We start from the raw sequence: 23,104 nt of genomic DNA on the forward strand, positions 1-23,104 counted from the left end.
ATCAAGGCCCAGAATAATGGTCCTCTAGCTCAGTGGGGTTGCACTTGCAAAGGTGTGTATGTTTATTTATCTATATATATATGTATTATTATATGTGTATTTATTATAAATAAAGATATATTAGGGATGCATGCTCAAAGATTTTTTACTGATGGGGATATGTGATCAAAAGTGTTTGCAGACTAGCTGTCCATATTAAGAGCCACAGAACATTCCCACTTCTGGAGTGAGCGGACTATGGCTGACAGTCAGTATTCAGAATTTGAATTTTTTCAACACAGGCATTCAATTTTCTTAAATCTGAAATGTCTTCTTGGCCTCTGTTACTGCAAAATTCCTTTTAGGTCAAGCTACATACTTTCATGCCACATGATTAGAGAGAAAAAAAACCCAGAGTTCAAGTAAAAGCAAGGTTATAAGGTGTCTATAAGAAGAGACACAGGGTGGGAAGAATGAGAAAAAAGAGAAAGGGCCAGATGAATTTACAGTAGAGGGACAGAACAAGTATGTGTGGCATAATACTCAAAGAGAGGCTCTCCTAGGAACAGTGGATCATATCTAGAGACCTTACTGTGGCTTTTAAGTCATTAGCGATGCGTACCAACTAATCTTTATAAGGAGTGCCAAACATATCTTTGTATCTGGAAGAACTGTCTATATGGCAATGCAAGTCTTTATGGGAATTTGTCATCCAGAGCTATGAATGTCTTCTCTAAACAGCTGTCACTATTATAAATTCAGAGGTGGTGTCCCAGGTAGTGTTTGTTCTCTGAAGTAGTGTCCAAATCAGTAAACTGAATTCCAGCCAGAATAGAATCAAGACTCTCCTCTAGAATCTAGTGAGACGGTACATCAAAATCAACACAGCTGGGACAGCAGCATATAGCTATTAACTCACAGAAGCACTGAGAAATTGGTGAGCCACAAATGCAGAGCTATAGAAAACCTTCTGTTTGCAAAACGTTATTTGCTCAACTCTTCCCTAGAGAGATGTAAAAGCATATAAAGTCAGACCACCTGTATTTCAGTTTTTGGCAGCCTCATTAATCCACCAACTTGCCTTGATCCTAAGCAGCTACTTTTCCTCAGCAGGAACTATTAAATCTCCTATGTGAGAGAGTGTCCTTGTACTTGAATCTGTTTCATCTGCTGTAGGATGACACCACCACAGCTTTTCTTATTTGAAGCCTTTACTAAAACATAATTCTAGTGACAGAGAAAACCACTACAGGCTAAAGTTCTCTTTATGCCTTATTTATTTCTTAAAATTTTATTTTAACCTATATTTCACAATAAATTAATAATTTAAACAGAAAGAACTTTGTCTCAAACAAGAATTACAGTTGTCAAAAATGGTACAATGAAAACAAACCTGAACCAAAACATGGAAAATTGATCCAGTAAAGCAAAATTTATCTGAAAGGAAGGCATGGCTTCTGCCATGAAAATTAAAATGGGACACACCAGATATCAAGAAGGCAGTTGCCAAAATTTATTTTTTATGAATAGCTTGGTTGGCTGTTTTGAAAACAGTTTGGAGTTTCAGGATGCTGTCATTCCTGATTACAAATTAAATATCTACTTATAAAAACTACATCCATAAATCTGCAGTAACCAGAAGATTGCTGTGAAGATTTACCTGAAAGAAGGTTGTGGTGAGGTGGGTATTGTTCTCTTTTCCCAAATAACAAGTGACAGAACAAAAGGAAATGACCTCAAGTTGCGTCAGGGGAGGTTTAGATTGGATATTGGGAAAAATTTCGTCACCAAAAGGGTTGTCAAGCATTGGAACAGGCTGCCCAGGGAAGTGGTTGAGTCACCATCCCTGGAGGTATTTAAAAGACGTGTAGATGCGGTGCTTAGGGACATGGTTTAGTGGTGGACTTGGCAGTGCTAGGTTAACTGTTGAGCTTGATGATCTTAAAGGTCTTTTCCAATCAAAACAATTCTATGATTAAAAACAAGTCATACAGTTATTGGTTGAATCTATCCTCAAATCAATGACAATACAAAACAACCCTAAGAATTGTGAGCCACTCCCATATTGTAACATTCTTTATGTCTTGTGTAAAATTATATCTGTCAACAGTCATCATAACAATCTTAATAAAGATGCCAGTGATTAACAAATCAGAAGGTTAAAGTGTTAATATCACTTTTTTTTCCCCATTTAACATGCTAAAGTTAAGGATGAAAAACTGATAGAATATAGAAGAAAAACACAGCATTGTTACTGCCTATGTCCTCCTCCTCTTACGTGAGCTAAGGAACATTGTCCTGTAACTGCACTTCAACACTTCCAATCAACACATTGTGCTAAAAGAGAGCCCTTTGACACTGGTCTACCAGGTTTACTGTATAGGAGAGAAGAATAGTAACTTGCAACAGTAACCAGCAGTTACTGGTCATTTTGGTTTCTGTGGCTTTTTCTATTTCTTTTTTATTAGATATAACATTATTTGGGTCAGCAGACATTTGTTTCATGTAAGTCTGATCTCACTCATGATTTCTGTCTCTGCGAAAGTTAAAACAGATTATTTTCATTGTTTCAAAAGTGTGCTAGTAGAAGATGATGTAAATCCAGTTAGTAAATAGTTGTTAGAAACCATATTGACATAATCTCTAAAATACTCTGATCAGTAACTGCTTTTTCCCTCTACAAGTTTGCATAAATGTGAATTTGACAACATGTGAACAGCAGAATCTCCTCTAGATGAAAAAAATCAGTCAAGATAAACAAGAGCACTTTCAAAGAATATCCATATCTTATACTTGGGTTTGGTACTATCTTGAAGAGCATCAATCACAATGATTTCAATTGGCTCTTTGGGTAGGTATGGTCACTCTTTTTTAAATAGATTTAGTCAGTTTGTACAGAATTCCATCATCTGTGACAGGGTAAATGTGATCTTCCATACATCACAAAGGTCCAGACCAGGGGATGTGAATAAACGTATGGGTTTTTGACTTTTCATTCAGCAATCTGTTGCTGACCTGTGAATGACTCAATTGTAAGTAGGCACAGATACCACTTCCTTGCTGAATTACTGCCACTAAGCATTTTGTGAAGATTATCAATGGTTCGAAGGCCTTAAATGCCAGCGTTCCAATAATAACTTGATTCTACTATGAGACGCAACTGTTATCATGTATATAGGTGTCGATTACTCATGCTGCAGTAACATTGCCAACTAGTGCTGAAATGCAGGCGAAAATGTTCCTATTATAAATAAATCTTGAAAACAGATTCTTTTAATTTTTTTTAGAAAAATCTAACCTACAATGCTAGTGAATAAACACTTCAAATTTTACAAGAGGCTGAGAAGCCAGCAAACTTTTACCCTAACAGGCCAATAGTACATTTATACTACAGTAAAGTTCTTCACTTAGTTAGCTTTAAATAAGCTAGTTCGGGTACTAATGCCTGTGTAGTTACTCCTACTTCATGTCCCACAGAAGCTAGTGCAAGCCCAGCTGAAATAGTGCTAGCTCTAAGTGCTCCAGTTCCACCAGATGTGGTCAGATCACATCACAGATTACATTTGCAGATTGCATCTGCTAAAAGGCATGGACGTCTCTGCTCCCTGCCTCTGGTTGTGCATTGCTCTTGCTTACTTTGTCCTGACAAAAATGTTGGACCTGGATCTCCACCAAGGTCGATTCAGTTCATTCCAATGGGAACAGAGTATACTGGCAAAACCCACAGATAGTCCTATGTGGCTAATAGTGAGTAAAATACGGTTACAGAGGGGTCCAACGAGGAGCAGACATGAAAAAGGGAAGGAGTGAGTAGCACAGATGGGAACGAGAGAGAATTTAGACTTTTGTCTGCAGAGTGACATTAAATGGCTCCATTGAACAGGAAACTGCAGTCTGACCCACTAAGTCATGATTTTGGATTTGCATGTGCATGAGCTGTAATCGCACCTCTGTCTGTAGCACAGATCTACTCAAGCTGACCAATGGCTTTTTCTCCCATAGTTGTGATTAGAAACCCTATTAAATAACCTAGAAAGAAAAAAAAAATCAGCATTATATAAAACAAAATATAGTAAGAAATGTTCTCAAAGTGAGGTCTTCAGAGTAGTTGACATTTTAAACAGAAAATACAGTTGAACATTCTGTTTTGTCACTGCATACAATATATAATTGTTACATTTCTCTCCTGAATGGAGAAACATTTCCTTTCTGATGATGAATAAAATCTTCCAGGAGTACACAGAAAGAAATTGAAACTTAATTTGTTTTCATTCACCAACTGCAAGCTTGAAAAGATAATTTGTCATTTCTTGTTTTAGAAAATTCTGTTGATATGTTTATGGGCACAGCAGCTACATAAAAATTATGGTATGGCATATATAAATGACAAAACAGGAAATTGAATGCCACTTTCTTCAGTGAGTTATCTGTCTTAATATCCTAGGCTTTTCTTTTTTCGATGTTTATCAACCCAACCATATTTATGCATATCAGCAAATTTCCTTTTGGCTACATCTGAAAGGCAGCTGCATATCTTAATGCAAAAATAGCTAGAACTGATCTTGGACCTAACAGCTAAGGAAGGATTAAAGATTAAGGGCATCCAGTTTTTTGAAGCAGCTAGTACAACTCATTTGAATTGAAGTAAGTGGGCAAACTGAAGGAGGCTGTCACCTGCAAAACAGAAAGCTTTCTAGCCGAGGACACTTGTTACTTGAGATGAGTAATTCTTTGGAGCTCAGAAGTGTATTTCCTAATTGGGCTGTTTGAAGATCAGACCTAACAATCCATTTGCAACCTTTGCAGCAAAGGACAGCAGATAACATGGGAAGCTGAAAGATACCAGTCCTGAAATTAAGTTTCTCTACCAATCTTGCAAACAAGGTATCTATTAGCAGCTTGGGCATTTTAATAAACTGTCAGAAGAGTAAGGCACACACAAAAGTTATAGCTCTGTGGAATTCAGTCCTTGATAAATGCCATAAGAAAGCTTTTAATTCTACTAGGTGGCCCTATGTATCACTAAGACCCAAACAGCTTCTAAGAAAACATTTACCTCAACCAAGCATGCACACACACAGAGGTCAGTGTGTCTCAGAGAACTTCCCCAAATTTACAGAAGATCCTTCTTTGTAATTAGACAGGTATTAGACACCACAATATAATGCAACTAGCAGTTGTATAACTCCCCATCTCCTACACTTTAAAAAAGAAAAGAATATTAAGAGAAGAACGATATTAAACATTTAAGTTAGCCATTGCTTCTCATGCACAAGGGATATAAACATAAATTGATTTTTTTCCCCCCAATTTAACAAACTGAATAGCAACACCAAAGCTTTGTTTTTCTCTTGTGCCGTGGAGTATGTGCCATTTTCAATTGACACTTGACTTTTTATTTCTGATCAATCTAATTCCTAGAGACTGACCACAAAAAAAACCAAATGTAGACTGCTGTTTTCAGTGAGTAAAAAGGTAAGAGAATATTAGTCTCACAATGGAGATTACATAGAGAAATGAATATCCAGTAGGAACAGTATAATAAACATATAAAATTTTGTTACACACATTGTAAATCTTATTACGAGGTTGACAAGAGCTGCAAAGGAGTTATGTTTATTACAGAATTGCTTATCCCTTTCTCCCAACACTACATAATTTCTACAGATAGAGACATTCAATTAACATTTAGCAAAGAAGTGGCAAAATGACTCCGTCAGAATCCCACAAAAATGCCACTGTAAATGGGAGAACTCATTGTATATCCTACACACCTAATTCTTGTACCTATTTACATCATAGTTGCATGTCTGTTTAGTCTCAACAAAATGCTAGGAACAAACTGAAGTTTGCAAAGCTGATAAAATGTTTGATATTATTTTTATGATGAATGCCTCTTATAGCACACTTTATAAAGTATATTGACAAACAGAAAAGTGCTTTTAATAGCTGGGGCATCATCTCCTAGGTTGGGAATGAATTCTTATCAGGGTCAGGAATGGAGAAGGTGGTAACTAAGCAAATAGTAAGTGTGCTTCACTGCATATGCCCCTGAAGGGTAAAACTGTTCAGACATAGGTTAAAATGTATATTCATCTGCTCATGCCTCTTGAGAACTCTCTACAGGAAGCTAGTCTGTCAGAACGTGTGCTCAGTGTTGAAAATTCATGCTATTTACGTAAGATTTTTATATCCTTTAGCAATTTTAACAAATGCCTACATTTGTCTTCCCTTGTGTTTATATTGCATAAGACAAAACACGACAGCAAATTAAAGCTCCTGAGCCTAAAAGTAAAGGTTTAAGCCCTAGCTCTAAAATAATGAATTGCATGCAGAAAATATGGTTCTAAACTTTTATTAGAAAACAAGAAAATAACCAAAATGAAAAGTTGGATTTCAGAAAGTGTTTTATACCTCTTACTCAAAAGATTGTATCCTTCTCTGTGGATTCTATAACTTTTTCCCCTTTGTCTAGTATAATTTCACTTTGCGGCAACATTGCATTTTTGCTGCCAGCATATTTATTTCAAAAAGTCTTTTAGTCAACATAAGGACCAGATTTTTTTTCCCCGTATGACAATTTAGACTTAACGAAACTAAAATACAAATCATTGACAACTTTGTTTCAAAATAATCTTTGAAATTAATCATGCTAGGTTTCTCTAACTGTATCAAGCTTTCTGACAGCATCTTTTCCAGTCCTATTCCTTACACATAATGTCACAGTGCAACACACAACTGTGCTTCTCCTATACACATTTGATCCTCAAAGTTCATTTCTCCCAAAGGACTAACTTTATCAATTATTGAGATTTTTTTCTCATTGAATAAGAACTTCTATCTTGTAAATATTTGTCCTCCTCCTGTCTTGATATGTATTTGATACACTAGCAAACTGGTATACTTGGGCTGAAGGACAACAGTATTAGAAATCCTTCTGGAATAAACTCTGTTTCTGTTGGATCTTGTTTGCTCTGCTGAGACAGTGCAAAGTCTTGAAAACAATTTACTTAATCCAAAAAACCAGACTTGTCTCCTACAGGCCTCACATTAAGAGCAAAGCTCAGGAAAAAGAATCATGTCTGATGACCACACACTTCTTACACAACTCTGTAAAAATGCCCTGATTACAGCTGGTACCTGTATCAGTGAACTGACACTATGATTACCCACATTTCTTCCAAACCCAGATGCAGCATGAGTGGCTCCTGGATCTGTCCAATACTGTAACAGTACTAGTCATGTAAGTTAGATTATTACAAAGTAGCAAATCGTCATCAACTTGCAGTATTTGATTCCTAATTAACTGTCCTGGTTTCAGCTGGGATAGAGTTAATTTTTTTCCTAGCACCTGGTATAGTGCTGTGTTTTAGATTTAGGATGAGAATAATGTTGATAACACACTGATGTTTTAGTTGTTGCCAAGCAGTTAGGGACTTTTCTCATACTGGCCTGCCAACAAGAAGGCGAGGAGCGTTCAAGAAGCTGAGAGGGGACACAGCCAGGAGAGCTGACCCAAAGGGATATTCCATACCACATGACATCATGTTCCATATATAACTGGGGGGTGGGCTGGGAGGCAAGGCAGCTCATGGCCTTGCAGAGCATCGACTTCGGGTGGTGAGAAATTGTGCTGTTCATCACTTTTTGTATATTCTTTTGTTATTATCTTCCTTTTTTGTCCTACTAAACTGTCTTTATCTCAACCCACGAGTTTCATTTTTTTTCTTTTCCATTTTCAATTCTCTCCCCCATCCCACTGGGAGGAAGGGGGGTGAGTGAACGGCTGTGTGGTTGTTTTAGCTGCCTACTGGGTTAAACCATGACACTAACAATAAGAGAAGTTACTTTCAAAAACTATACAAGATGAGTAGCAGCAAATAAAATGCTCCAATTAAATCATACTTAATCTCTAGAGTACCATTTAAGGAAATAAGAAATTATGACTTTGTAAACTAAAAATATCTTACATTGTGCATTTTTCATATGCTAACCTGTTATTATCATAAGAATGGGAGTTAATCATATAACTGAATGACTTGTATAGTCACACCATTGATTCTCAATCACAGTAAGGATGAAAGTTTTCATCATTTAGTAGTAATAATACTGATTTTATTGTAAATAATTCATTGGAACCCAAAATTTCCTTCCATATAACAAGTATAATCTGTTGATTAGAGCAAGACTGCAAAAGAATTATTTTTATTTAATCAAGCTATTTTAGAAAGCAGAATCTGAAATGTTTTAAGATCAAATCAGAATAGGAGTTCCAGTGCATGGTAAACACATCAGATTTTAAAATACAGTAATTTTTAAAAGAGCCAAAAAAGAAATTTTGGGAGGCTTCCAGTTATTATTCCCCTCACAATGAAATCTTCCACAATGTCAGAAGTGAGCCTGGAGACATTATGCTATATACATACTGTATATAAAATACAACTATCGGGAAGGATAGAATATTTTGATCTTTTCAAATGTAAAATATTTTTGCAATAAGTTAGAAATATTCCAACCTTAAAGGCCAGATCTTAATCCTACTCTGTTCCTTGTTTCCTAGCAGCATGTGTTTCACTGTAATACATGAAAAGTCTATGGTACAATGTCATTAAACTACTATGTGTACATAAGTCTTATTGTCCAGGAATGAAGCATTAATATTTCTCCAGCTTTTAAGAAGAATGAACATGCATATAGTAGAATTCTTACATTCTACTCTTACTTAAGAGGCTCAACATACTTACAATCCCCTTAATACACTTGAAAAGCATCAGCTCAACAGCTTTAGAAAAGGAAGTCCCTTATTCCTTGTAAACAAGAATGACACGAAGCTACGCAATGCAAACTTCCTCCAACTTCCATCACACACCTTGTGCCTTGACAGAAACAAGGCATCTGAAAAACTAAGTTCTCTGTCAATTTAATTATGCTCCTGGTAAAAATAGCGATTTGTAATATTAAGAACTTGATAGGCAAACTGTAAGATCATGACAGAACCCACTTCCTTCCTTCACCTGATCTCAGCATGTATTTAAGGACTTGAAAGGCAAAAGACCTTCTTAGCCTCTGACAGTTTGTTACATAGACTTTTTACCATTTCTCCTCTTGATAAGTCGTAAATAATTGTAAAAAAAAGCTTCTTTCTTTAGAGCAATGAGATTCTTTTGAAGGAAATTTTCTTTTTTCCTACTTATCTCAAAATATCCCCAATTTCTTAACTAATACTATTGCTATTCCTACTACACCCCTCCTTGGATTCTACATACGCATTTACTAATGGATCCTTAATTGTGTTCAACAACTCAAACTATAAGGGCAGAGACCTAAATGAAACTACTCAGTTTAACAGTTCTTCATGCAACTAAATGCTTGTGTTGACTGACAGCAGCAGACTGATATACAAATTCAATAATGGAGCCTATACAGTCTGAAGTAAAGTATTACTTACATTTTTAGCTGTAAACTGTTAAGCTTGCTTCATTGCTATGGAAGCAAAAAGGTAGTTAGATTTTTTTTTTATTCAAAATTGTTTGAATTATTTTAAAATTACTCTTTCAGATTATTTCCAGTTCTTAACAGTCTCTTAACAGAAGAAATTAATATGGAATGAGATTGTAAAGGGGTAATAAAGCCAGGCACAAACTCTTTAAATTGATATTTCAGCATGGATTAAATCTTTATGAATGCATCAAAAGAAAAAAGTCAGCCTAAGAGAAGAAGAAAAATGGGCAAAATTCAGAATAATGACTCTATGCTATTGAATTCTATCCAGACTACACAGTACAGTCTTTGGATCTTAAGGTTTCACCTTGATTTGATACATGAGACATCTCACCACTAAGCATTAGCTAAAAATTATTAAGCATACTTTTGTTGGTAAGATTCTAGGGGTGGAGTAGTTTGAAGGAGGGTGCTTCTAGGTCTCTGGAAACCATTGTTGCTTGAGCTAAAACCCACCATGTGTCTTCCCCAAGAATGAACCAAAACTCAACTTTTCTGTTATTTGTAAACTACACGGTTGACTGTCCATGCTACTGCCTCCTTGGCATTGTCCCACATCAAGAAGGAAATAAGAGAAACAGTCTAAACTCAACCTCCTTGAAAGTCAGACTTTCTATATGAGGTAATGGGAGCCAAAATACTGTGCTGAAGAATGTGTTTCAAAGCCATAACTACAACCAAAAACCATTACCACTCTTTATTGCATAGATTACTACTGAGGGACAAAAAAGTTTCTATTATATTTTTTAAAACAGTACAGTAACTTCTTCAGTTTCTGATCCTGAAATTATAAAAAGATATTTTGGTAATTCTACAATCTTTGCATTATACTCAAGAATGTGCAAAGTTAATTCTGTTCTTTGAACTCTTCCTTAATAAAAAATGTGCTTCACAGATTCTAAGCACACTGCATTAGAATAAAATGCTTTCATTAGTATTTTGCATTTGATATAGTATCTTGCAAGAAATAGCATACTGTCTGGTCATTTGACTTTGCAAATGGAAATTTTTTTTTCTATACAGACAACATTCAAACATTTTCAGAAAATGCTGTTCCTAGAGTTTCAAACTAATCAAGAAAGTAATGTTTTATGGCCAAGTTGTCAACTGTAATTAAAATCAAAAAGACAAATTTTTTGTCCAGGCAGCTGAAGTATGTATAACAGATTGATGCAGTATGTATGTATATATGCAGGAAGTGCATGAAGTACATATATATTTCAATGAGTGCATTTTCTTGGTTTTGTACTTTGTTTCTTTCTCTCGTGATAGGTATCTCAATATACTAGATATACTAAAAACAAGCAAAAACCCATAATAAAAATTACACTTAAAAGTGTAAGAATTGTTAAACAAGAATTAACATGAATAAATTTTACATTTAAATATTTTTTGTTAAACAGAAATTAACATACTGACAGTATATAATATCGCACAAAGGTGCTGGTCAAATACTGGAAAACAAGTATTGCAATATGAACGTTTGTATTTTAAAAAATTCTCAGAGTAGAAAGATGATCTAGAATTAAGAAATTAGACTGAGAAATAGGAGACCCATCTTTACCCTTAGTTCTCTTTTTTTTCATAACTAGGAGCAAGCATATTATCTCTGACTCAGATATTGTGTCTGTTCAGTAAGAAAACAATATTTTACAGCAACAATGTTTATTAACATGCTTAAAAACCTGCAACTGAAATCCTTTATTAAATTTGCAAAAGTACAGAAATTGTATCCAAGACTATGTTATGACCTTATCCTAAGGACATAACAGACACAGACAAGCAAAATCCTGGGACTCTCTTTGCTCACAATAAAGAAGATTCAAATATAAATGCCTGTTATTACAAGTGGATTTTTAATAAATTACAGAGAGAGACTTGTTATTTGGAAACAACACTTTATAGCTTATTGTTCTAATCACTGATACTGTATGAACTATATAGTTAATTTGCTTGCCTTGCTTGACTCAAAAGGCAAAATCCTGAAATATGTTTTTAATTACAAAATTCATAAAGGACTTAAAAGTACCACAGTTCCCATTTTGTAAAATTAAAATCAAGGAGACTTAGTCAAAACAGTAAAGGAAACAAAAGCTGAACTTCAGATACACAGAGTTATTACCTTCAAGATGCTAATCAGAGTAATACATTCATTGAATTGATTAGAACCTAGCAATTTGTCATCTTTAAACCACTAGAAGGAAAACAATGTAAACAGATAATTAACCACTAATTTAATCTTATATATAAACAACCAGCTTGTTTTCTTTTTTTCAAGGATTCACTTATAATGTCTATTCTGTAATTAAAACTGTTTTGTTGTATACAGTCAACATTAAGAGTTCGTTTCACTGGTGACTGAAGCTCTTCTCAAAGTGAGAAATTTTTTGGTAGTGAAACAGAACTGAAATTTCAATTTCCCAAATACACAATACCATTAGCACTCACTTTAAGAAAAATAAAAGGGGGGGGGTGTTAAATACCATGTCATCTGAAAAGATATAAGCACTGTTAACATATTCTAATACAGTCTGACAAATCCTAACATTAGCTCTAATTTTAAAAGATACTGAATATATAATAAAGTGATACACAAGATTTCAAATACTTCTTAATTTCAAGTGATTTATTATTTTAAAAATCTTAGACAAGAACTTTCTTTTCATTTCTACTCAAATTTCCAACATGATTCATCTGTATTTTAGATTAAAATGACTGACTATGGCAATAGGTAGGAAGACCATAGAGTCCTTGGTTCAGTTTCATTTCCTGTAAGACAGCATATTATTTAATTAAACAGGCATCTTATCAGATATTAAAGAGTTTCCTGGGAATGTTATTTCTACCTAATGAAGACTGAATGACAGATAGAATGTTTCTGTTGTGTACTTCTCAGGAAAATATTAGATTCAAGACACGAGCTTGAAAGTGCCTGTATTGGTTGTTTGGGGTTGGATTTGTTTTGTTTTGTCTTTTTTGATAGTTGTAAATCAGTGACACTGATTTGGTATGAAAACACTATATAACCTGAAAGCATGCCAATGCCTTCCATGCTAAGTCAAGGAGTTCTGATGAAGTTGTACAGATGCTTACAAGATTCTCTTTATTGTGCAGTATTAAAGCAGTGTTATGGTATAATTGTGATTATATACATTCCTATGCCATCATTTCAACAGCTGTAACAAAATCCAAAAACTCAATGGTTCTTAGAACATCAGCTCTTTAGCTTGGTTTAAACAAAAAAGTCATCATTCACAGCAGGAAGAAGAGATTAAATAATAGATTCTACCTATTTAATATACATTAAATCCCCATCCCCCAGGTTACATTTGTTAATTTTGATTTAGTTTTCAGTATGTGTAGGTAAACCAAGAGGTAAAACTAATAAATTTAGTCTCTTACTGTTAGTGTGCACTACAAACTCAGCAATTCATTGTTTAAAGGACACATCATGCTTTCTAACCTATAAATCTGTACATAAGTTTCAGATAAGCATCTAAAATATGTGATTCAGAAAGAAAGCAAAAAAAATATCAAAGGAAGTCTTAAAAACATCTTAGCTACAGTTTGATCCCGTCTCTTACCTTCATTTTTTCACAATGGCAGCCATATTTTTATGATTGCATAAAAAGATAATGGCAAACAAAAACAGTTGTACAAAATACTAGATAATTAGAGCAATGCATCTCCAGACTGATATTTCCAGTTTTCCAATAGAAAAAAAACACAGGATAAGATTTCCAAATGATTTGGGCTTATTTCCATTCCTCTAAGACTCTGAATGCAGGTTCATTTTGGCAAAGTTTAAAATAACTTCGAAGTCCTCCCTCCTCCTTCCCCCATCACATTAAAAAAACCAAACATTATTTAAAGGGAAAGAACACTATTAAGAAGAAATTAATTATTTGAATAGCAATTATAATTAAAATTTATGCTCAGCATCAAAAATATGTATTATGCAGAGTTTCTCTGAAACCCTTCAGATTCCTTCCTTTATGTATGCTTAAAAAGAATTTTCTCTACTTGATGTTCCCATTCAGTGTTCAATAAGACATGACCTTAAAATACCTTGTGATGTTTCTTGCTGCCACAGAAAGGACTGTGTTGTCATACAAGGACAATATGAGATAACATAAGAAAAAAAGAAAACAAATGAGAGAGAAAGAAAGAAACAAAGCTGAAAGGGCAGAACAAGGCTTAAAGTTATATTCAAAACAGTATATGTACTTCAGTATTAAACATAATAGTTCATAATAGAAAGATTTTGCAATATTTTGATTTTCACTGGTTCCCAATTTTCTATTTTTCTTTTTCTCAGTTTAAGCAACAGAGATTGCTCGGTGTCAGTGTATTTGCACTCAATGGGCTGCACCATCTCTATATATTGAATTTTTACACTTTCTGCTTTAGTGTTCCTGGCTCAAACAAAAATTGGACTTACTGGCTTTAAAAAAAAAAGAATATAATTTGAAAGATAAGATTTTGTTGAAGCAAAGTTTTATCTACATTTCAAATCTACTTTAATGTAACAAGCTCTTTGAATCTACATTTTCCACAGCAGTTAAAAAATAATTCTGATTGAACCCGACTAAAAAGAAAATCCTCCAAAATGAAAATAATTTGATATCTTGCTTCAGAGATCACTTTACCAAAATCTTTGTAAAATATACTTGATTTATAGTCACAAGTGATTAAACTAGTAGCTAACTGTATGATTAACAGAGATGACACTATCACTAAAACTAGCTAAAAATGTCTTCTAAAATTTGATTTTGTATTCTCAAAGCTAAGACAATGCACACAAAAAAATATTTTTTCTTCTGACTCTTGATTGCAATGAATGTAATTAGAATAAGAACAGAATGAGTGATAAACTTAATGCATAAAGCATAACACCACAGACTTGCCTGGTATAAGTTTGTGCTTGCAACAAAAGCATCTAACATAAGTCTATCCTAGCTCAGGACTAGAACCGTTACCTTCTTAAGCCTTACTTAACAGTACAATCTACATCAGAGCAATTCTAAAACTGTAATAATTTAAGTGTGATTATAGAGTGTAGACACTGACAAATGGTACAGAATATGGCTTGTATCGCCTGGCACTTTATGTAAATCAGAGCAAGGCACCTGCTCTTCTTACATCACTATGGCCTTACTAACATCACTTTATAAAAAAGAAAATAATGGATGTGGCCTTGCCAAATACATTAGGTCTTATTTTGCTAAACATTTCTTTGCTGACTATCCATGTCTTCTCTGAAGTAGCAGTATATTATCTTGAAACAAAAGAACTGTGCAGACTCTGTGTCTCACTGCTTTACCACACCATGTCTAGCTTCTATACATTTCAATATATTCGAAGAAAGATATTCTTGGAAGAGTTATGTTCCAGAATCTATTAATACTAAGTTTCCTCTCTGTATTCATTCCTAGAGTATAAGTGAGCCTTAATGTAACAGAAAAAAAAATATATTTCTGTATAGAAGGTAAATATTTATTAAAGCATTTAGTATGTTACCCAAAGCCACATAGTCTTAACACCTTCAATTAAAAAATTATGACAAAATTACAATACCCATATTTTAAAGGTATTTAAGCAATAACAAACAAACGAAAAAATTGCTAAAGCTTAAAGTTACTTTTTCTTTTAATCAGGAATTTTTTCCTTGTGGATAATAAAAATAAAGTTGTAGCAAGCACCTTGGCTATGTTTTCCAAAAATGCTGATGTTCTACTCTTGATGAAGAGATAGAGCTGATACCTTCTTTTGACTAAACCAACCAGCAACTAAAGCAAATCTGTCTGTAAAACAAATGGGTGCTCCAGTATCAAATTTTACTTTCACTGATTTGTATAATAAGCTTTTCAGACTACCCAATAAGGCTAGAGAATTAGATAAATGAAAGAAATTTGGGCCAGGTCTTGGGTACAGTTCAGGAAGATAGTATTCTTCCTACCTTCAAACATTTCTCTAACAATAAGATCATCTTTGTGATTTGAACTAATTCTGAAGTGTAAGAACACCTTGGCATTGTCAGTGATTCCAGAATGCACATGAAAATTAGTTAAGAAACTGGAATTTATACCTTTTATTTCCTCAGACCTTGTCCACTTTGTTAAAATACTAAATATTTAGTGCAATGCTATTAAAATCAATTTGATTATGAGATCAAAATCACTTCAAGAGGAGAAGTCTAAGAAATTGTTATCTGACTTGTTACTTACTGAAATATCTCATTGAGTGGCATGCTAGATAACTGTTAAGTAATGAACTGTATCCGAAGTACAACTCTGCAAGCCTGAAATCAGAACCCACATCCTCATCAGTTTTTAGGTATTTAAAAATACCGCTAGTCTTCTGAATTTCTCAGTTCTCCAGGATAGTACACTTATCAAGAGGGAAGAAAACTGTGGCCAATATCAATGCATCAGAGAGCTAAGATACTTCTGCTACACTGTAAACAATCCTGAAACTCTATACTATATTACTGTATTTTCTTTCATTCACTATTCTCTCATTGTTGAATCTAGAATCATCACAGAATACCAGGTTGGAAGGGACCTCAAGGATCAATGCTATTGGTAAGCTTTATGTTAATTAACTTCTATTTGTCAGATTATACCACATAGACAGTCAGTTTACCACCACAGACAGGACTGTGATAAGGTTCACACTTCTACAGAAATTCATAAGGAGGATCCAAAAGCCTACAATATCTTATTTACAAATGCTTTGGTGAAGAAAGGAAAAGGCAAAAAACTAGGTAGTTAAGAGTTTTGTAGATGTATTTAAACTTATAAAACTTCCTTAAACATGTTCATCAATAAAGCAGTTTAAATATTAATCCTACCTACTGGAGTTATATCCACCATAAATCTCTATTTTTATTCTTTCTCCAAAAAAAACATTAATAAACTGTAATATCATATCTGTTGAAGGGAAATAAAAAATAATTTCTTGAGAATACAGTTTCTCTGTCTTATTATAATTTCTGATTTATGCAAATTTAAATTAATAGAGTATTTTTAGACTACATTAAGTACTTAGACAAGTGGTTTGTTTTGGTGGAGACAGTCAACCACATCCCATGGACATTCGCAGAATCAGTCTTTCCAATTCAAAACTCCATCTAAAATCTGCATCATTCCAAATGCAACAGAAAATATTTTCATCCATTTGCACTAAATTTGACTGAAAAATCCATTTTATTAAGTAAACTGTCAAGTATACTTAGGTGTTAAAAAAATAAGAGTGAAGGGTCTTTTTATCAATTAGAGTAAATCCATTCTGGCTTGATTTGCTTTATTCCTGCACCTGGGTTTTGCCTGTAATTTCATTACTGTGTCTCAGTATTCTGTAAGTACTTCTTCCATTTTTCATCTTTAAGTGACAAAAGCCAACCCCCAATCCGTCTCCTTAATTGAAATTTTCTATGATTTTGATACATTGCTTTCTGCTTTTGGCTTAACACCTTTTTATGCTATTAGCCATGTTTTCTTTTTTCCCTTGTGAAAGTAGCTTTTCCAATTTTCATGTCCAAGTCATTTATTCATTAAACTATTTACATGTTTACATTCTACTAATTGCATTGTAATTAAACCTGGGCTTCTCATTCAGTATGTAAGAGTATTTGTCCAAGAAATGTAGTCATCTTTTGTCTTGCAATTTTTTTAAAATAAAAAAACCCCTTTATAAATACTTAAATGTCTCACTTCATGAATAATAGTACTCAGACTTCACATTAACACACATGTGTTCTATTATTCCTGTACTGTCTACCAACTTACAAAAAATAACTGATTTGCTATAATGAAGGCCATAGTTCTCAAATTAAAGAGAACAATCTACGTTGACATGACTCCGAAACAAGCCAAATAAATTCACATGTAGATTGTAAATCCATTATTCTTGCATACACTTTCACATGAACTGTCATCTAATTCAGTGGCACAGGAAAATGGTATTGAATATCAAGTCAACCTGCCTATTTCTTAGTGCATTAATAAAAAGATCTCTAAACTTTGTTCAATGTTTGTGAACATCATGATGAATTTCTGATTCCAGCTTCAAACTCAAAATTGATATAAAAAGTGGTAAAAAAATTACATAAAATTTCCTTCCTTGGCATCAGGTAAATGAAATTAAATTATCCCAAGGCTATTCCACTTCTTCTGTGTACCGAGAAAGCCATCAAATTTTCTAAGGCTCCAAGGTTTATTATAATATTCCTAATCTTCATACTAAGCTCACTTATGAAAAGTGAGTCTACAGACCAACAACTACCCCTTTCAACAACAACTACCCCTTTCAACAACAACTACCCCTTTCAACAACAACTACCCCTTTGTCACTCAGTAGTACAATCCTTACTCTAATTTATAGTTCTTGTAGTTTATGATCACATTTACCTTAGTCATTTCCCACATAGTCCCATGTTGAATGCTATCAAACAACAGCCATACTATGTCTTCTGTTAGATCTATTGGTTATTTGGTGACTACCAGCTATCTTTTCAAATGAATGAAATACCAGGAAGTTGTGCTCAGATTACCTGTAGTAAATCTCAGCTGTATTTGATTTCCCTATTTCTAATTATTCATTCAGCAAATGTTTGTTCTAAAGTCTTGAACGCTATTAAGAGTAGAGGACCTACAGGCCTTCTAGCAGTGACACCACAGCAGCTAAAGCTAAATAAATACACTGCTACTGGGCCAAATTATAACAACTTCATCTGTATCCACAAAACCTGTTGACTATCAGATCTAATCAAATTCAAGTGTGATTAGGTGAATCATATATTTGCACACATGAAGACTATTGTTTGGTTTTCCTTGGTATGGTTTTTGTTTCCTTGGTTTGGTTTTGATTTTCCTTGGGGTTTTTCTGACTATGAAGGCTTTGTAAATGGAAGTACCTGCTTCTCTCCTCCAACACTGTTTTTGTGGCAGTGTCAAAAAAACCCAAGGAAAATCAAAACCAAACCAAAACCCGCACCACTTTACATGACCAGGTTTCAAATTTATCTCATTAAAAGAAGGTGGAGTGTAAAGAGCCAACAAGGTGCTTAATAGCTTCCTACAAACACTCCTGACTCCCTCTTTCCCTATAAAACAGTAAACTCCATTACCATTGTTTAAATCAGAAATATATTTTAAAAAGTAATCTTTTATGGATACTTTTAAGTGAATATAGCAAGGGGGATGTTTTGGGAAAATCCACCAACAGCAGTCAAAGTTACCTATCTTCATCTGCTGCTATCTTCATACCTCTGTGGTTCTGGAACCTCAGCATGTGCATGTATCCTGACCCCAGGCCTTAAACCCTACGCTGGCCTTCATTGTCGGTATCCTGTTACCTTTCTGTAAGTCCTATTTCTCATTCTGTATTTGGTGGAATTTTAAAGCATGTTTCCTGTTTTGTGTTACATAGAAAACTGTAACAACTATAACTGTTACTTCCTTTTCCCTACCTACTTTAAACCAGCATCTGCCTCTAGAAGTAGACAGAAGAGAACATAATTTACTTAGAATTACAGAAATTGTAGTACGTCAAGTAACAAATGGAACTGAGCATATTTGTAGGGAACAAAGGAATGGCCTTTATAAATAGAAGGTATGAGATTACATACTATTTTTTGTGCTCAGTGAATAGCATTACTTTTTACCACTCTCTTCAGTTTAATAATTTACCATGGTATCTTTGCCTATAGCTTGAAATTTAAATGCAGGCTGTGAATTTTTCCACAAAGCCTAAACCAAATTAGGTACAGTAGAATTAAAAACTAAATAAGGTTTGCTTTATTTCCTATGCACTTAAATTAAAAAAGGCAAATAAGGCCTCAGGGAGATCATCTTAGCAGATAATTATTCAATCAAAGAACACTAAACCACTATTAATATCATATCAGGGTCTTGGCGCTATCATTTTAAACAAATGAAGGATAATAATAGAAACATTCAAGCTTGAAAGATCAAAGCATGTTCTCTTTCAAAGTTCTTTGTAAGTGGAGCAAGAAAATGTCGACAGGATCTTACTATTCTTGTAAAGCAAATAACCTGCATTGTTCTATAAAATATTTACAAGAATGCCTTTATTTGTTATTGCTATTGTTGAATTTGTTACAATATTTCACAAAACATTTTCAATAATAAAGTCAGCTACCAGAAGCTATAACTACACTTACTTACAAGTTTACTCTCATCTAATCTGAGTCTACATCCATCTAAATACAAAAGTAATGCTAACAAAATTAAGAGTACATATTCTGACAAAAAATTAACCCATCATTACCAGTATTGAGTCCTGAACAAAGGCTAGAACAAAATTTTTAAAGAAAACACAAGAAAAGAAAACCTGAGAGGTGGCACCTTCTTTCAAAAACTGAGGCAACAGAATACAATGAAAGATTGTACTATGACACCATGAGGTGTGCAAACAGTAGTCTAACACACTAAATAAAAAGATGTACACCAGATGACAACTCAGCCCTATTTATAGACTACATCAACCCACAAGACACGTTATTAGTTCTCAAGGTTAACCTACATGCAAACTTTCAGTAGAAGTACTTTATTCTCCTCCACAGGTCATGTTAGCACCAGTCATTTATAGATGTCAAAATACAGTCTCCTCACCATGTAGCCTTCCATTCTTCCACACTTAGTTAGATTCTCCAACAAAGTTTTATATGAAAGAGGTGGAATCAAATAATGCATTTCAATGTAGAAGTTCTGACCCTGGATCCTGTGTCAATTATTCTGTTTTCTCAGTGATCATTTTGATGCACTGGCTTCATCTCTTTTTCCTTTGAACACATTCCTTTTAGCTCTACCTGTAAGATTGTCAGTTATCCACATTCTCCTGATGTGTTCAGAAACCTGCTTTTCTGCTGGAACAGTATGAGCAAGCATACACACTTGTGTGCATGCTGGAGAAGCAATATTCTCAAAACATTCAGTCCAGGTCTTGAGATGGCACTAAGGCTTAACATTAAGCATTAACCTCATACAACATTTCCTCCCTCCTCTCTTCTCATAAAAACCTATGGCTCCAGCTCCTTTGGTTATGGAATTCTCAATATCAGCTATATTATGGTTTTTATTCTACCATTATGCTTTCAGACAATGATACCTAGGGACAGACAGCTGATAAAATACATCTGAATGTGCCATAGGAATGACAATTAGTAGAATTTTAAAAATTTTTCTCCCTTTTATTAACAAAAATGGAACGAGCAACATACCTCTTTTTTCTCTGTGAACTTCTTCCAAAAGTTTTTCTTGCTTTTTTATCTGTTTAAAGAGATACTGATGTTCAGCCTCCTTCATCTGTGTAAAGTGCTTGAGCTGTTCTCGGCTCTGCAGTAAGTAGCATCGCAGTTTTTTTTCCTTACTTTCTCTCTCCTTTACCTCCTCACACAGCCACTGAAGCTTAGTCTACGTTAAAAAAAAGGGACAATAAAAAGTAAAGAATTCTAATGAAAATAAGAGGACATAAATGTTTAATGATCAAATTATCTTTGGAGTCACAGATTACTCCTATTTGTACCTATTACTGAATAACAATAATAAAAAGGGACATTCAGATATATTAAGAGGACATATGTTGACCTTCAAAGAATCTTAATAGACACATACATTTTGGCTGATAATCGTATGTGAAGAAGCAATACACATTTATTTATTTTTTTTAATCAAGAGCATGAATTTGCTAGGGTAGGTATGGAAATTCACATTGACAAAGACACCAATAGATCCTCCTACCTTTCTCTCTCTATTCTACGTTGACAGAATTGAAAGCATTTATCCATTGTAAAAAAAGTGACATCAATTCTTTCTGGCCAGCAAAAGTTAATATTTAAGGTTCATGCAGAGGAAAAAGAAAAGAGAACTCATAGATAAGATAGGTCACAGTCAATATAGTAAATCTAGAAGTAGTAAAAGAATACTTTCACTGCCTATTTAAAACAAAAGAAAAAAATGGGAGGGATTTTTAGTAGTCATTCATTCTAGACTTCCCTCTTGTAGCTAAAGAAACTTAGGTGAGAAACGTATGCAAATGCTTATTAGGTGCTCTTTAAAAAGTGTTTCTAACAATATGTCAATGTCACTAAATTAAGAAAATACTTCCTGCATAACATTTCTCCTTTGATTCCGATCTTACCTCTGCTATAGTGGCAGTCTTTCTTGGTCTACAAGTCTTACATAGACCATACATCACCAATAACCTTAAATTATCTTACACGCAAATAGCTGCAATTTTTCCTTAAGTCAATTCTCCTGTGGCTGACCTTTTGACATGAAGCAAAAAAAAAAAAAAGCACATCTTCTACAGTTTCTCATGATCCACTTTGATCATGAGAAACTTATTCATTTTAAAAGTTATTGGATAAGAAATGTGGTTATGTGTATGAGTTGGGGGAGCAGGAGGAAAGCTGCAGAATGAAAGGCAAGGGTTGTAAGTTACCAGTCACCACTTTGAAGAAGTTTTCAAGCATATGTGCACCCAAATTACAGGATTCAAAAGCTTCAAACAAAGGAGGAAGGAAAATAGTTCCTTTTTCAAGAATCCAATCTAATATCCTTTAGATTTAAAAAAATAACAGCCTTATTTAAAATAATTTCTTGTCTTGTTATAACCCTGTAGGAGAAACTTAACCTGCTGACTACATTATCATGTTTTTCTTGTCTGAAAATAATTGAACCAGATCTAAAGGCTATCACTGCAGTGACTTCAATGCATTTTTTTTTTTTTTAAAACAGCATTGATATTTATTTTGCTATAGAGGCAGCTATTTCTTGTTGATAGCAAAATTTGGATAATTATTCCATCAGTTGAAATAACAGTCTGGGAATATCAGAATTGTTGCCAAAGGAATGCTTTTGTATTTTTCCTTTTCCTCTTTAAGTGCCTTTTCAAATGCACTCTCAATGAATGATTATAAATGTTGGATATTAGCTTATTTAGTAAAATTTCAGGAGGTTTGATTATTACCTTTGTTTCTGCTAACCAGCGATGAGGATCATTCAGCACCGTTGGTGTAAGTGATATTGCCTACGGAATAGTAGGGGAGAAATAGGCATAAACCCAGGAATTAGACACAGAAAGGAGAAAGAGTCTTTCCCGCTTACTGGAATATCATTAAATAAATATTCTTTGCTAAAAATCCAGCTCAGAAATCCTATCTGTAAATGGTTTACTAGAACTATTTAACCATAAATTAGTCACATTTAAAGTAAATTATGCAAACTCACTGATACAGATTTTGTTTAAAGGTGCAACTTAAGTTGCAACAGAAGTAAGTTGCTGTATTCTAAATCTGTAGTTTTCTCCTAAGAAAACCTACAATGATGCCTTTCAAACATCCCCAGAACGCAGCTCTGCGTCAAGGTATATATTCTCAGTTTGAAACTGTATGTCCTTTTTTAACAATAACATAATATTTAATCGCATCATAGAATACCAGGTTGGAAGGGATCTCAAGGATCATCTGGTCCAACCTTTCTTGGAAAAAATGCTCCATCTAAATAAAAACACCACCTAGACAAGGAGGCCCAGAACTCCGTCCAGCCGAATCTTAAAAGTGTCCAATATTGGAGAATCCACCACTTCCCTGGGGAGA

At 34.1% G+C, this 23,104-nt stretch overlaps 1 protein-coding gene across 1 annotated transcript in view; it reads right to left on the reverse strand.

Annotated features, from left to right (window-relative positions):
* CEP128 (centrosomal protein 128) overlaps positions 1 to 23,104 on the reverse strand; it is a 133,277-nt gene that overhangs the window by 42,677 nt on the left and 67,496 nt on the right. Inside the window, exons 17-18 of the mRNA XM_054826374.1 lie at positions 22,477 to 22,536; positions 20,726 to 20,918 (exon numbers count right to left, since the gene is read on the reverse strand). Of these exons, the coding sequence (XP_054682349.1) occupies positions 20,726 to 20,918; positions 22,477 to 22,536 (253 nt within the window). The remainder of the gene's footprint in view (positions 1 to 20,725; positions 20,919 to 22,476; positions 22,537 to 23,104) is intronic.

The sequence above is a fragment of the Grus americana genome, chromosome 5 (genome assembly GCF_028858705.1).
Source record: "Grus americana isolate bGruAme1 chromosome 5, bGruAme1.mat, whole genome shotgun sequence".
In the NCBI taxonomy this organism is placed as follows: domain Eukaryota; kingdom Metazoa; phylum Chordata; class Aves; order Gruiformes; family Gruidae; genus Grus; species Grus americana.